The sequence below is a fragment of the Manacus candei genome, unplaced genomic scaffold (assembly GCF_025592945.1).
Source record: "Manacus candei isolate 608988 ecotype Guabito, Panama unplaced genomic scaffold, ASM2559294v1 h1tg000011l, whole genome shotgun sequence".
Classification (NCBI taxonomy): domain Eukaryota; kingdom Metazoa; phylum Chordata; class Aves; order Passeriformes; family Pipridae; genus Manacus; species Manacus candei.
Genome location: NW_026138059.1, coordinates 5,505,682 through 5,522,850, shown reverse-complemented (window position 1 = coordinate 5,522,850; position 17,169 = coordinate 5,505,682). Strand labels below are relative to the sequence as shown.

At 38.1% G+C, this 17,169-nt stretch overlaps 1 protein-coding gene across 2 annotated transcripts in view; it reads right to left on the bottom strand.

Moving 5' to 3' along the window:
* Positions 1-17,169, bottom strand: part of MBOAT2 (membrane bound O-acyltransferase domain containing 2) — a 98,263-nt gene that overhangs the window by 22,087 nt on the left and 59,007 nt on the right. For both annotated transcript variants that reach the window (XM_051778317.1, XM_051778318.1), the window contains exons 5-7: positions 13,315-13,370; positions 3,133-3,187; positions 2,167-2,350 (exon numbers count right to left, since the gene is read on the bottom strand). In XM_051778317.1, coding sequence (XP_051634277.1) covers positions 2,167-2,350; positions 3,133-3,187; positions 13,315-13,370 — 295 coding nt within the window. The remainder of the gene's footprint in view (positions 1-2,166; positions 2,351-3,132; positions 3,188-13,314; positions 13,371-17,169) is intronic.

Sequence of the window (17,169 nt, the reverse complement as noted above, 5' to 3'; positions counted from 1 at the left end):
TCATTTAACATGCAATGAACACAGCAAAAATACTAAACCAAGTTAACATCATGCAGTCAACACACATTACAGAGGAGGAGGCTGGCATGAACTACTTTGGTTATGTAATTATATTTAACAAAAAATTAAACTTACTCTAACTCAGCTCAAGGATCGTTCTTTTCATTTACTACATTAACATTTGCTGATCCCCATTACATTTAATTTCTTTTTTATAGTTACCTAACAATTTATTCTTCTTGAAATAATAACATGAGAATCAAGGAACGAATTTTAAGTATTTATACAAAGTTAATGGTATTTAAACATTCTTCTACAACAAGACAATGAATATTTTATTTGATGCAGCAAATGCAGTGAAATGTTATCATTCATATTTCTCCAAAGCACACAATACTCACTGGTGTTATAAAATGCAGCCAAATTTCTCTAACACCAGTTGGCAGATAGAGTATCAAGAGCATAAACAGCTTCTCTTTGTTTTTATGTCAAAAGCTAATGCAGCATAAATTGCAAAAAGTTTCAAGCATCTTAAGAGCAATTGTTTTAAGGAAAACCGCTTACCTGAAAGAAGAAGCCATCATAGGTTTACATTTATTCCTATTGACTTTGTCCAGATTGCTAGCAAGATTATGTGATAAAAAGCCAGAAAATCCTATCAGGCAATTAGTAGATGCATGTCTGGAAAGTACTGATATGGGCAGATTTGGTTTAATTCCATATATTTGCAATAATTTTACTACATAACATTTTTCTGTAGAAATAGGATTTTAGTACACGGACTTTACTGAGCCAAAACAACATTTAGAAACAAAAGAAGTGTCTGCAATTTTGTCAATACAACACATCCATGCAGAGTATGGACCATGTGGTGCCACAATCTATGCAAGGAATTCTCTCCATCTTTCACCCTTCCTAACTACTCGCTCCACAGCACACCTGTGTGAGCTTCTGTGCTTTGTCAACTTGTGGAGCAGTCTGAAGTGTTATCATCCTCCAGCCACTCTTTTACATTCCTGTGGTGCAAGTTACTACAACCACATCAGATGGGTAGAATGGAACTGCAAAGAACCCTCATCCACTTTCAAAGGGTGGAAGTGGTTGGACATGCCACAGCTGATGGGGAAGCACTCCCTGTTGGCCCAGCTGTGGGACATAATCTCTAGATGGCAGGATGAGACAAGCAGCTACGTGTGGGAACGCCTTCATCTGCTCCAGCAACAGTTGGTGATCCACAAGATAAGAAGAACATGGGTAACTGGCACTGGAATTAGCAAAAGCCATCTATCTGAAGTGTTCCAGCTGACCCCATGATAATTCTGCTTCTTATGTGTGTTAATAATTATCTTAGGCACACACAAATGTACATGTCTGATACACTTCTACTTAAGAGAATATGAGAAGAGTGAAAAGATAATACCCAGTACTCTGATCATTAAACTAATGGGATTGAATTTTAAAAGTAACAAGCTTTGTGAGCTTTTGATTTTAATTCAGGTCATACAATCTCTCTTGCTAGGCATGATCAACTGGACTATTTATTTATCCATTTGGTCTCTTTTCCAGTAGAGGAACAAGGAGAAAAAAGAATTATGTGGCTAAGAATACTATTCATAGTATTATGGCTAGTATACCTTTTACTACACCTTCAGTATCTCTTCTCTACATGATTCAAAGCCTAAAAAATGAAACTATTTCTCTTTGACTGTTTTTCAATTTGTTACATATGACTGTTTTCGACTTGTTGCAAATAAACATTAAAAACCAACATAATTTGAGAACATTCATGAAACCTTGCTGGAACTCTCATCAGCTTTCAAACAACAAGTTGTGCACTTTCTCCTTACCAGGACTTTTTTTCAGTACAGTATATGCTTTGAAGGAAACGTGCATGAACTGTTTTAATTTAAAGATGGCTTTTTACCATATAAGCTTGTTAGGAAGCTCCAATTTAATCTGTTTTTATCCACAAGATCCAGTCTGGAAACCATGGAGAAAACCTGCCTTAAAAAAATAAGCATATAACTTTTTGAGCAGGAAAGTATTCTGTTGATGAATGAACTCCAGATAGAGCTCAGAAGTTATGCCTGTAAATGAAGAGTGCAAACCAAGCTTTTCATGCAATGATTACGTAAGCATCAGCACTGCAAGAGTCATACATCTTACATTTGGGGAAGGATCCGTTTGTTCATATTTTGTATCTTCCTTCCCATTTGCTTCAGACTGTTGCAGTTGGTATGATCTGCCTTCAATGAAAGTAATATAGTCTTTGTAAGAGCATAACGGGCCTGCCAGGATACCCATGAAATTACAGTTGTAACTTAAATACTCCAGTAGACTTGGCATGCGTCTGTAATTCAAAGACAAGCAACTCGTGAGATGGGATGTGTAGTTCTACAGAATTTCCACAGTAGGAAAAGTCATACTCCATGTTATCTCTTACTCTGATTGCAGTAAAAAACACATGTACGAAAGCAGTTTATGTGTCTTCTGTAATCACAGCTTGAAACATTCTACACACAGAATTTCTTTCCAATCCATACTGAGCATTTTCAGACAGACCTCCTGAATTCTAATGACCCTGTCCTTGCCCAGCAGAGGTGTTTGACTGAAGCTGAGCCTGGGGAAGGAAAGGGAAGGCTGTTTCTCTGTTTGTTCAACTGTATTAGGTTCTCTATTTTGAATCAATAAACAAAGCCTTGTGTTAACTGGCAGTAATTTCAATTAAAGCAAATGTCTCAAATCAAGCCTCTCTTGCCCAAGACAACACAGTATTTTCAAGTCTCCTGAATAAAGAAAGGAGAAAGGGTAAGTTAAATACTGAAAAACAGAATTAAACAAGCATGTTTCTTCACCAGCTACTTCATATGTGTATTGTTAACTAGTCTCCTGTCTGATATGACATTAATTTGCATACACTGCATAGAACTTATAATGCTTTTCCTAAATAAGTATAAAACCTACTTCTAGTGATATTTTTCGGAAGAACAGATGTACAAATTAAGCTACAAATATAAAAAGCATGGATCTGTTTTACATGAGCTTGTAAACTCTCTGTCTTGAATGTGAACTGTAGAAAATGCACAGAGCATTAATAAAACAGCCCCAAAGCAGAAATGTGAGAAAGCCTACCTTACAGCCAAACACCTCTGTGATGGAGTCAAGTCTTCATTTTTCCGAAACATTCCTAGGGGAAAGAACAGGAGAAGGAAAATATAAAGAAAAGCTAAACCCCCACACATTCATTAATTAGCTGTTTCTTTACTCAGTAGAGCAAGCCTCATGCTGCAATGTAATTTCTTAACCCCTCAAGCAATTTCAGAGGTATTATGTCACATAACATTTTTGCTGGAGTTGGATCAAACAATTCTTACTGTTGATAGAATTACAAACTTTTGTATCTTCAGTTATATCCTGCAGTGCCTAAACCTGAAATCACATGGATTTCAGGAAAGCATTAAGACAACTTGTGATAAGTGTTGACAAAAACAATTCTCCTACACTGGTTAAGACTTCAAAGTCTGCAGGTTTTAAAACTATTCCCAGTCCTGGAAACTGGAGAAGCCCCAAAACCCTTTCAACATTGCAGCAACCCAGGGACATTACATTAGTCATTAAAATTGTGATGCGTAGAATGAACACAGCCCAAGACAGATTTCAGCAATTCCAAACTTAAGGCAAACCTCAAGAGCACCTTTTCCCTGCAAGTAAAGATTGTGACCAAGGTCCAGTGAGACAGGCACGGCAGCAAAGGATGCTACAGTCTTTTTCACAAGCACTAACAAGAAGCCCTAACCACTGCTAGCAGAAGGGGGCAGGCCAAGTCTAAGTTCAGCAGCAAGACTGAATTTACCTTCTTGCCATATGTGGCTCTTCCTGAAATGCTAGTGACCTATCCCTGAAAATGAGTCTTCAAAATCTGTACTCCCATAAAAGAGAAAAGTAAAAAATATTATTTTTAACACTTTAAATTATTATGAAATAGTCTAATTCAGAGGTACAAAAAAGTAGAACTCCCGCCTTCAGACAGCCCTGGTTTATACCAGACAGCACTGCCTGCCAAAATGACCCCTTCATCTCTTCCTGCTGCCTCTCCAGTGGCTCAGACATTCCCACATGCAGCCATTCCCTGCTGTTCACATTTACAATTTTTCTTTGCCACTAAAAACTTTATTTTTATGCACATAGCTTCCTAAAGGAAATGAAGCTTATGAAATCCAACTTCAATTATCTTCAATAGCAGTGCTCAAACCCAACAGCCAACTTCCAAACAAGTTTGATGAGAGTAGAGGTAATATAGATATGAAGTCCCAATGTGCTTTATGAAAACAGGTGTTTCTAAAGAAGATCCTCCTACTCCTCCTCTCACCGAATGGTTGCCTTCGACCCCACTCCTCAATTCCAGTATATCCACAGAAGGGAGCCCTTATACTTGATCCAAGTATAAGGAAAGTTTCAACTGCAGCCAACTTCTTTTTTAGATATCAAACTCAGTCAGACCTATGACAAAAAAAGATTGAGGGGCTGGGGGGAAGTAAAACCTAATTTAATTCTGTGACTCATGGAAACACTTGTTATCTAAAGACAAGATAACTCTGTTGCCTCAGTGTGACTCCAGTGTGACCATGACCTATACACACAACTTCAAAACCACACTTCTAGTCTTCAACAAAGCCAAGAATACAGAGGGGTTAGCAACTTGCCATCTCCTCTCTTTCAAAATGACCTGGAAAAATATCTTCCTTGCTCCTGACCCTTCACAGTGGAAAGTTACCCTCATCCATACTCACTCAAGAGTAAGTTCAGTAACTGAAGAACAAAGTATCATGCCCTAATTTCATGCAGGCACCTTCTCATCTTCATTGTTACATTTTCACATCTTCTCCTCGGTGCTATAGCAAAGATTTCTATGCTGATAAGGCACTGAATAAAAAATGTCAAACATTTTGAAAGACTGTGTAACCTTTAAGGCCATAAAGATTACAGTTCTCAGGTAGTGAATCTCTGAATTTAACACAAACTTAAACAGAAATTTAACACAAAGATGCCTTGTAAGGTGATAGATAGATCTTTTCTGCCCCTTTTTGTGTGACATGCCCATAGAGAGATGCAGATTCCACAATATGGGTAGTGTAGAGAAGTGTCCCATGCAGAGCTTTCAGTTCCTCACAGTCTACACAATGCAAACTGACTGGAGCAGGAGCCCCCTTTGCCATTATATTCCATATGAGTATTCTACCCTTAAGTCAGAAGGAGGAAGAGATCACCAAGTGTGTCCAAATTAACTCACATAAAGCCAGACTAGCCACTAAGTAAAGGTAATTAGTCAAATGAAAGATTTCACACCATTGATGTGGTATAAAAAAGGAGGAAAAAAAATCCTCAAACCTTTAATAGAAGAATCTAACCACTTTTCAGTGATCTGTGGTTTTGGAAGGGTGAGGAGGAAAGAACTGGTCAATTTAAAATGGGTTCCAGTTATATATATATATATATATGTACAGACATAAATAAGAACTCAGTTAAGGCTCAAATAACCTGGTGAGCAATGCTCTTGCTGTCTCAAACATACTGCATACAAGTAAGCCTCCATTAATTTTTCATTTCCCTATCTCACTAAGATTTCCCTTCAGCCAGCAGATTCTTTGAGGCCAGTTTAGTGGCTTTCCCCACTTTTTTTTTTAAATACCTTCTCAGTGCCTTGAAAGCCCATTTATCACCTTTGCACAGCACACAAGAACAAGGAAACCATTGATCTCTGTCATACTCTTGAAAGCCTTCAGGGGGCTATTGATAAAATTCTTTAAATCATAGAAAATGTATATGTAAAAGGTGCTCTTACATTGATGTTTATCCAATATGAGATGACTTTATATATATACACTCAATATTTCCCAGGCAGTGTAAGCCCATGGGAACAGAGACCTCATAAATCACAGCTGTTCCCTACCTACACATTGGAGATGAAGAACCCCCACTTCGGCAGCACACTGCTGCTAGGGAACTCATGTGGGTTTGTAACTTTTCTTTGGGGATTATAAGAATTGTTTTCTCCTATCCTAAAGCAGGATACTGCCACAATAGCTGCAGCTCTTAGTTGATACCAAATCACACAGTGGAGATTTGAGAGAATGGGTTTTATCGAACATCTGTTAGAGAGGTGAAACAATTTGGCCATTCAGCAACTATAACTCTATTTTCTCATCCATAAAGCAGGAAATACTCCTGTATTCCTAGCTTGGTAAAAGAATTTTGTAAATCATCGGTAATAAAATTTATCCCTAGTGGTCTAGGTCATGAGGAAGTTTCATCTTTTCATTCTCTCTCAAGAGCTCATATCCTAATGGTAACAAAGCCAACATCTTCAGGCACACACAGCTATCCTGCCATATAGGCTTTACTAAGGGATAATATGACTCCTACTATGCTCTCACTATGATAATACAATGTTTACAATCATACCATGGCACCGTCCCAGCTTTGCAGTTAAACTTATCCACTTTTGTATTTGTATGGAAAACTGGCTAATCAGTAACTAATAATGCTTAGACATAAGGTTATATTACATTAATAATAAACATGGAGATCCTATTGCAATAAATTTTGAGGTTCTGAAATGGATCACCAGCTAAGCCCAAATGGATGGTGTTATTAAAATATTTTAAGACCTGAAGAAATACAGACAGTGAGAGTTTTAACTGTTACTAGCACATTGGCAGCAACAAAAGCAAATAGGTATAGATACCCACTGAGCAAAATTGAAAAAAAAAAACTACAAAAAGCAAGAAAATTTAGAAGTCGTGATATCCAGAGAGCCATGCAAGCAAACGCAGGCCCAGAGCAATACTTGAAGACTTAGAAGGGGCGAAATACAATATCATTCCTTTAACTGCTAATGGCACACACTGTAATAAAAATTATTTCATAACTGATACTGAAACAATAATGACCATAATGTCATGATCACAAAAGGGGGCACTTTAAAAATTAAAAAAATAAAAAAGAAATCAAGAAACTATTGGAAAGAGATCAGTAAAAGAAACTCCTAGGTATAAGAAAGCATCGAGTTACCAAAAAAAAAAACAAAAACCAAAGCACCACCACACCATGGCAGTTTCACTTATACAGTTAACAGAAATATCAGAAAACAACATTCTTGGTTAAACAGCTGCAAATTTTTTGCTCTAATACAAAGATTTATAAAGTGAAACTGGGTCATGATGACCTATCAAAAATCCTTATGAGTATTTATTTCTACATACATAAGCACACATGTCTCTGCCTCAAGAGTTGTGAAAGTATAGACAAGAGAAAACTGAACAACAGCAATCATCCAAATGCACTTTTAAAAAGACATAATAATTCATAAATGTAACATTCTTAACTGACCTCTGTCATTTCAAAAAAGAACCAAAAAAAACCCAATCTGAAAAGTAAGTTGACCAAAACATGGTATTTCCCTTTTTATCGTGGTGTCACATTGCGGCAATCAGCACTTCAGCCTGGTAATCCTGTTCTGGTTTTAAAGTATCTACTTAAAATAAACTTGAATTATTACATCTCACATACAGAAACACATAAGCTGTCCAGCGCTTCAGGACATCCACATTTCTACACTTTAAGCCAGAGCAGATCAATATTAAAGTTGTCTGTCAGCCTTTAGAAAGATATGGTGTCTTTCTGCTGAATATTAGAATTATTTGCCTTTGAGAGAAGTTAACTGAAAATAAAGAAGAAACATTTTCATCAACTAAATCAAGAAATTATTTTTGACACTTCTGACACTATTCCATTGTTCAAGAACAGCTAACAAAACCATTACTACTAACATAATAGCAGGTACTCAGCTTGGATGGGACTGCTCACTAGCTGCAAACCAACAAGAAACTTACTTTCTACTTAAAATAAAAAAGAAAGAAAAAAAAGCATTGGCTGAAAAACCTCCCAAGTGTATCACATAGAACCACAACCTGATGAGGTGGGTAGCAATAAATAATTAAGACTGTGACAACTAGTATAGTGTTTATGAAAAAGTTTCTTCACTTTTTTTTTCTCACCTTCTTCACATTTTCTATATATTTCATCTATGCATTGAAATATCTCTCCTCTCAGGGGCCATACTGGACAAAGACTATATTTTCATTATTTCACAAGGAGAAGTGGGCTCGAATAGCCTATTCAGAATAGTCTATTTGGAAATCTTACAACTTTGCAATATTACAATAGCAATATGAGGGAAAACAGCATAAAATAACCCAGCCATTGTCCTAATAGCATACTGTTGGAGCAAAGCTACTGTGACCTAAAACACTGGAGTAAGACTAGCCTTTAACTATATTTTGCTAAGGCAGAGGTAAATTTTTTTTTAAAAAGGCCTTCAAGTTGCACATTCACTGCACTCCTTATCTTCTTTTAGCTCTCACAGTAAGTAAAAGTAGTGCCTCACTAGATCTGCATCAATGTTTAATCTATTGCTTTTAAAAATGGAGAGTGCCAGATACAAAGAAGAAACAATAATTAGGGAAAAAAGCAAGCAATATTCCCAGAAAAGCACATTTAAGAATTAGCAACTACAGAGCTGAAACCCAAGGCACAAGGGATGGGAGAAGGTTAATGTAGTGGGTTTCTGCGGCTGGGTTTTGGTAGCAGGGGGCTACAGGGGTGGCTTCTGTTAGAAGCTGCTTGAAGCTTCTCCTGCCTGGTGGAGCCAATGCCAGCCAGATCCAGGACGGGCTTCCTGCTGCTGGCCAGGGCTGAGCCAATCAGGAGCAATAGTGATGTCTCTGTGATAACACAGTTAAGAACATATTTAAGGTTGTTGCACAGGTGAAAATTCCAGCCAGGGAAGTGAGAACATGGGAACAACAAGGTAGACACCAAGGTCAGTGCAGAAGGAGGGGCAGGAGGTGCTCCAGGCGCCAGAGCTGAGGCCCCTGCAGCCCGTGGTGCAGACCATGGTGAGGCAGCTGTGCCCCTGCAGCCCATGGAGGACCATCACGGTGCAGAGACCCACCTGCAGCCCATGGAGGAGCCCTTGCTGGAGCAGGTGGACGCATGAAGGAGCCTGTGACCCCATGGGAGGCCCAAGATGGAGCAGGGTCCTGCTGGAGACCTCCAGGCCGCGGAGAGAGGACCCCATGCTGGAGCAAGTTTTTCCCTGGTGGGACTCATGGCCCCTGTGGGGGACCCACATCAGTACAGCTCATTCATGAAGGACTGCACCCCATGGAGGAGTGACCCACAGGACAGCAGTTTGGGAAGAACTGTTGCCTGTGGGATGGACTTGGCTGGAGAGGTCCATGAAGGACTGTCTCCCGGGGGAGAGACCCCACGGGAGCAGGGGAAGGAAGGACTCCTCTCCCTGAGCAGCAGCAGAAACAACAACTGACCACAACCCCCATTCCCTGTCTCCTTGCACCGCTGGGGGGAAGGAAGTAGAATTTTGGAAGGAAGGAGGGGTGGGGGGAAGGTGTTTTTAAGATTATTTTACTTCTCACTCTTTTGCTCTGACCCTGTTAGTAATAAATTCAATTAATATCCCCACTTAGAGTTTGTTTTGCCCATGATGGTGATCAGTAAGCGACCTCTCCCAGCTCTTTAACTCATGAACCCTTTGCTGTTTTTTTTCTCTCCTCTGTCCAGTTGCAGAGGGGAGTGAGAGAGCGGCTTTAGTGGGTACCTGGCATCCAGCCCAGGGTCAACCCACTACAGTTACACACACAAGAATAAAGAGTTTTGTGGTTAGAAAGCATGTGAGAACAGCCCCTGGGAACCAAGAAGAAGTTGACAGAATAAAATGGATTACGATTCTGGTTTCTTACCTGTATCTAGCCACACATTTTTATGGATGAGTGTAACATAATAATATGAAGAAATAATTTGGAAAAAATTATATATCATGTTTATTTTAATTTTAAAAAAATAACCATTTATTTTCTTTAAAGTTTCCTGTATTATTTAAATTAGAGAAAAGAAATAACAAAAGGGTTGGGTAAAAAACTTTGAGATATTTGTTTTTTCCTTTTAAATATCAAAATCAAATCTAACGTTCCCTAGTTCTGCTGACTGAATCTTCTGGAGATATAAAAGTAAGTATATTGTGACCTCCAGACCTTCGGTGGGTTATGAATATAAACATTTGAGGACAATCTTTAAGATTCCTTAAGGACTAGAATTAAAAACAAGCTGCCAAAGCGCATACAGATTAGTGAGGTTGGATTTGGATATGGGTATTTCTGGAAAAGATCCTTAATCTCACACAGAATTGCAATAAAATGAGTGAGGCTCATGAGTGGGGATGAGTGGGTTATAAGCAAAAAAAAGAGGGAGAATGCCATGTGAACTCATTGCAAGATACAAAGCTAAGAAGTGACAGTATCTCTCCATCTCCCCTGCTTAACTTTTAGTACCTTATAAGTACAATTGCTAAAGGCTTCTCTACTTGCCACCACCTCATAGCTAGAAACTTCTCATGCAAGTCAAATCCTCCATTTTAAAGCCCTTCTAGACAAACCCCCTGCTTCTAAAACAACTGCAACATAACTTTTCTTCTCCAAAATATGCTAGTTTTAAATTTGATTAAAAAGTGCTCCAGATTATAGGATCTAAAGTACAAAAAATTTCTGTTCCTCCCCTAACTCTGTCATTAGTGTTGCAGAAATAAATCTAAATCTTGCCATAAAGAATAAATATGGACACCAATAGTCTGGTGGTGCATGTACAATACAAATCATGTATTCTGCCTTTAGAATATACATGTGAGATGCCAAAGATAATCAGCAAAAAATACAAAGCAAGTGACTGACTACACTGACTACTCATTTTTGACAGTTCTTATCTGAGAAACTGTAAAGTGAGAACTATCAAAGACTGAAGTTCAAAACGTAAATCACAATACATGAAAGGCATACTCCAAATTTCTTCAGGTGTAAATTTATGATCCATGCAAACTTCTGAGAAGTCTGTATTATACAGTGAACTTACATTAATCCTATGCAATTTCCATAGAGTTTTCCTGCTTAAAAATCCCCCTCACAGTAACAGCACAGGGGTGTAACAGTTATAGGGGTAGTTGTTATTTATTTATGGGATTCCATACTAATTTTCAGCAAATCCACTTAGCTAGACAGACTCTTTCATATGCAGTGTGAGTGAGTGGCCTTAATGATTACGTTCAGTTCACTCCAGGACCTTCCAATGCATCACTAAAACAGCTCAACACAAGGAACTGGCTGCCATGGCAAGATCAAGTCTTGCCTTTACCACAAAACAAACCTAATTACAACCAGAATCTTGAAGTTTACCAAGAACTTTCACCAACACTTTTTCAGCTGTTTATTTTCATTGCCTCTCCTTGGATCTACTGGTAAAAAAAGAGGGAGGAAAATAAAGTGATTGGTGATTAATATAGCCAAGCTGATCTGACTAGAGGTTCAGAGTGCCATTAATCACTTAGAAGAATGTTTTCAACATTATCTCCTCTCTTGTCAGTCTATCTCTAAGTAACTTCACGTAGAAGCATGGACCTTTGTACAGTGAACAAAAGCCCACTGACAGCAGGCTTGTTTTCATTAATTTCTTGTGAAGGATCCCTTTTAAGTTGTCTATAGTTAAAAAACTTTGCTTCAATACAATCTTAGTTTCCCCTGTACATCTTTTCTTAGTACCTCCTGACACCAGACTAGCAGTTGCTCCCGAATTCACATTGGTCACATCAACTTTTGAAAGTCATGTTCACACTGCAACTGTGATCATCAAACTCAAGTCAAGGATTCTGCTAAATTGCAGACACAGCCAGAGAGAAAGTTTTTAATATACTACCAGCTACTCCTCATAGGCTGACAAAGACTTTAGAGGTCAACAAGGAACAAAATTTCAAGATTGATACTCAGAATTCAATAGTATCTACAAGAAATCCAGACAGAAAATAAGCTTATGAGGAAAACACAAATTATTTGAACTAATTTAAATAGGAAAAAAATCTCTTCTAGTTCATCATGAAAGTTAATAATAGAGATGACTAAATGAAACATTTGTTTCAAGATTGCCAGGAACACTCACATGCTTGTTCCATACCACCACTCCACTATTTGTGCATGATGTCAGCAAATTCAGAATATTTCTTTCTACTAAGAAGCAGCATGTATGTTAGGTACTAGAACTATTACTTCCTTATAATAACCTGTTTCCTCTAACTTATGTACTCTGTAGTCCAATTAATTATAGATTGCAAGACTAATACTTCTGAATATATTTTCTCTGGAAGTTAGATATCAACTTCTTTGACCAACTAGATATGCCTAGAATTACTAATTTTCATTCATACAAAAAGTACTTACAAAAAGGTGTTTTCCTGCTTTTTCATATTCCTGAATGCTGCTGCCTACAGGCTTCTCTAGCCAGTGCAAATTAACAAGAATGGAAAAAAAATGAAACTCCAACAGCACTAAAGGTAGGACACGTGAGACAAAAACATATTAAACTCAATTACATAATGTTACTAAAGGAATTTCAGGACAGCAGGTGGCTTGATCCAGGTGTCTGGGGTTACACTCCCAAATCTTCAACTGACAGCTGTAGCTCCAAGTGATTCAATCTAATTGGACACATTTATAAGATGGCACTTTAAACTTTAAAATGAAAATTACTCCTTTGAATTTAAAGGTAACTAAACATCTAGCTACCCTACCCACAAAAGCCGACATTAGGATTCATTGTCACAACTAAGGCCCACTTATCTGATGGATAAATCTAACAGGAGAAAAGACATAAGCATAATTAGATAATCTCCCTGTTCACAGCAATATGTTAGCAGTGAGTGTAATTATGATAGTAAACAAAATGAAACATATACAAAGGCTTTATAAAAATCTGTATATATGGCACAAACTAGGGAAGAGCTCAACAGTCAGCATTTTAAAACAAAAGATGCTCAACAACAGAAATTACATGTGCTTCTTCTACCTATCTGTCAGCAGCAGAGATCTCTGAATTGGGAAATTCCTTAGCTAACTATCAGGATCAATAATCCAGCCCAAAAGAATGTCACTGGTCTTTGGTCACTGACTCCAGAAGTGTCACTGGTCTTCTGATAAGTCATGTCTTCTGCACAGTGTCAGCATTTTTAGAGCTTCTGTAGAGTCTGAGCAACACTTCTCAGCACTTTCATTAGTAAGCATCAAATGAAATAATTGAGACAGAAAAATATGTTTTGACCTAAAACACAAAACTGGACTAAAGTAACTCACTGATTCATGACAAATATTCCTTAAATTTATTTTGTATGGAAAATTAAACACAGTAAAGAAATCTTACCGTCATGAATCTCAAATGCCAAACTAGTGATCTTCTGTGTAATTATCATCATTGGACTGTTTAAAAAAAGGAAGAAAGAATAATTTAGATAGAAGTTCAGGATTTTCTTTCACATGGAAATACCAGGGAAAGTTTATACTAGTAGTCCAGCCTAATTACTCTAAGATGGAAGATCTGCAATGCAATAAAAAAGTGAATAATTTTTTTGAGCTCAAACCATTATAGAGTTTTCAATGCAATGAAAAGAATTTAAGCCTTAAATGCAGTATTTGATAATTCACACCTTTTATTGCTTCATTAGATTCCACAAACACAGCTAGTGTTTCACATGTATTTTCTACTAACATAGTTTCTTTTTTTTACCATAAGAAGAGTAAAGGAAAAAGGGCAGTAAAAGCAATTATATTCATTGCAAGTTACTGCAGCAGTAAAAAAACACAATCAAATTATACCAAAGTTGAACATTAAAATAAATTGTTTAGGTATGCTGAGCACTTCCAGTGTTTCTACTAACGCCTGGTCCTATACTTATTTTTTTTCATCTAGAATTATTATTTGCTTCAAGTAAACATATCTGGCAAAACAAAAACCCAGTATAATTATGCTGGCTCCAACAGAGTTCCCTTTGTTCTGAATTTGGTATACTTGGGTGAATCATAAACTATCCAAGAAATATTCTTCCCTGGCTATCCAACTCAGCTTTGTACTGAGAAATTATACCATCTTTGTAGTATTTAAGAGTTTTTGAATTATGTATATCTCAATATTGAAAACCCTCAATCTGGGGAAGGGAAAGAACAGAGGACTGCGCAAAGTAAGCTACTAGAATTTAGAAATTTACCTTTGAAATCAGATCTCAAAAAATGTATCAGAGTTATATTTACCTAGTAGTGAGCTGGAGGAAAAAAAACAAACCACAAAACCGAAACTCAACAAAAAATCCTCAACAAACAAAAAAAAGCACAACAAAATAATCATACTGTAAATTGGGCATTAGTTTTGTTCAAGTTTTGAGTGCACTTAGTATTTTTATAACACATTTAAGTTGGCCCAGGAAAACAAATCCAAAAGCCATCAAGTTCTCCTTCATTGACAGGGCTACACCAGTATTTTGGCAGATTAATTTTGTCAAATTATTTTTTTTTTAGGTAATGGTTATTTCAAAACACACAATTATTTCCAGTCCTCAAAATGCAATCGGGGAAAAAAAATTCTACTGTTATTATCAGTGCCCCAAAATCCTGATATGAAGACTAGAGTGAGACGAGCAAGGGTCATCAAGGAAGAGAACTAAGCAAGAACAGATAGTCTGGTAAATCCTTCATATGTCTTTCCAGCATTTCAGCTGAAGACCTGCCTGGTGCTGGCAGAAATCCCCAAGTGATTCTGAACATAATGGGTTTTCCCATTAAGCAGACATGTGACAGCATGGATCCTGCCTGGTGGAAGGATGGAACCCAGGAGGAGCCCAGTTGGCCCTTACACTAATTCCAGCTGATATGTCTGTCACTGTCACAGCAGGCACCAGTTTGGGGTTTTTTTGCCTTCTGAAGTGGTTATTCCAGTATCATCAAAGATTTGGCTGAGGAGCAACAATCTAGAAACTAGAAGAGGAAGAGTCCTTCCTGGCACAGTGAGGCTGTGAACCAGGATTTTAACAACCCCTTTTAGGTGCTGGGAGAAAGAGAAAGGAGGCAGCAGAAGGCTCATTGGTAGTACTGCAGCCAGGACCACACAGCTCTGCACAAGCAATTGCATCTCCAGTACAAGGTCTCCTCAGCTTTCTCCATTGTCAGTGCATTGAGACTGTCCTTTAAACTTTTCCCAGATTTTCTCAGCTTGGACACCTTAGATGGGCATGGCATATTAGGAGAAATATCTAGGTAAACAGATATTCGGAGCTCCTTTGGGGCTAACCACCGTAGGAATCCTTGCCAACATGTTTAGAAGAACTTGCTGATGCTGGGGTTCAACAGCTGGCTGGGCAACTTTAGTTATTTCCTTGAGCTTACTCTCTCACCCTGGAACTAGGGAAAGTTTTCTTTCTCTGCCTGTTTTGGAAATAACCTCTGTCTCAGGTGTCAAGGGAGCATAAGCAGTGTATGCCAGAGATTTAATGTGATGTGCATCCAACTCCCAAACTGATGCATGAAAGGGTGGTTGAAATCTGACAGCTCAAACATACAATCAGACAGTTGGATCTAGGCTTCAGAACAGTTCTGTCCAGAGCACAGAGTTCATAAATCATAGTATTATAGAATGGTTTGGGTTGGAAGCGGACCTTGAAGATCATCTAGTTCCAACTCCCCTGCCATGGGCAGGGACATCTTTAACTAGACCATGTTACTCAGAGTTCCATCCAACTTGGCCTTGAACACCTCCAGGAATGGGATGTGAGAATCTTTGGACATGTTTAGACCCAGCAGAAATCTCTGAGCTAACCCACAACCAGCAGAGCCACAAAGCCAGTTGCTATCTCAAAGCAGTTACAGTTGCATTTGAGAAACGGTGCACTCAAGCTCTACTAATAGTTTTGAGAGAACAACAACAAAGTGCAATTACACCATTTCCAGAGTCAGCTCAGAGCTTTGATCACTGCCAATGTTGTACACTTTGGCCCTACAGTGAACTGGAAGGGATAGCATTTGGATTACAGTTCAACTTGTAACGGTGAAATAAATTCAACATCAGTAAATCTAGTTTCAGTGAATTTACACGTCTGTCTGGGTTGCAAGCTCTCATTACAGCCCATGGAGATCTAGTCAATAGTCAGGGGCATCTGACGAGTGACCCAGTTCATGCTCAGGTAGGTACTTAGTAGTCGGTCAGCTGAAATGCCCTCCAGACTCTACTGTCCACATCGATCACATCTCTGCTGACTACAACTGGAACTCGGATATCTGGCTTGAAGGCAGACACTTGGATGTAAGACAAATGTAGAAAGATGTTTCAGAAGGTAAGAAGATAAAGATGACAGTAAAGATGAACTTAACCATAAAGGCTTTTGGCTTCAGCCTACAAGTTAAGTTTCTGGACTATGTGCCCGTTGCTTATGAAGACTGAGAAGCAACACGGCTAACAAGTACAACTCTACTACAGGTAATACTAAACTACAAAGACCACTGCCATTCATAATATTCCTGAAAAGTATTTAATGCACTATTTTTAGCAGTAGCAAATACTCCCCATCTCTTTTTTCCCCCCAGAATACACATTCTCCTTTAAACCAACAAAAGCACTATCATAATAGCAAATTTGTTTATAAGAAATGTTGTGCTTCACTTCTCTGTGTCTGCAGCACAAAGAAGAATCACCAATATGGTTTATTTTTACTTTGCCCATTTGGTTCTGTTTTGCTCCTATACAGTTTAAGTCAAATATAGGTAGAAGTTCATTATATAAAATGAGGTCATATAGAAACAAAACTTTCTGTTTCCAAGGGCTGTGTGAGTACCTTATCATCCAAGTGCCTGCCTCCTTAGCTTTCTCCTTCTTAAATATCTAACATAAAACCAGAACCAAAAGAAGCTAAAAGCTAAGTTCCACAAACCATTCAGATTTTCTTCAAAAAGTTGTATCAGACTGTGCCAGGCAAGCAAGTAAGCCAGACACAATTCAAGGTTCATCATGCTGTCATGGGTGGTAGCAGAGACTTTAGGGAAAAAAGAGAAGAGAAAAAATTCCCATAGCCATCAAATCCTTTATGCCATTCAGACAGGAATAGGAGGCAACAGGTAACACATGGGTGGTTCTAAAAAGACACAAAAATTCTCAGGTTTTATGATTAAAGCACGTATGTGTGTCAATATGGACATACATGCTCAGCTTTCTCCCCAAGTTTAAAAGGCTGACACA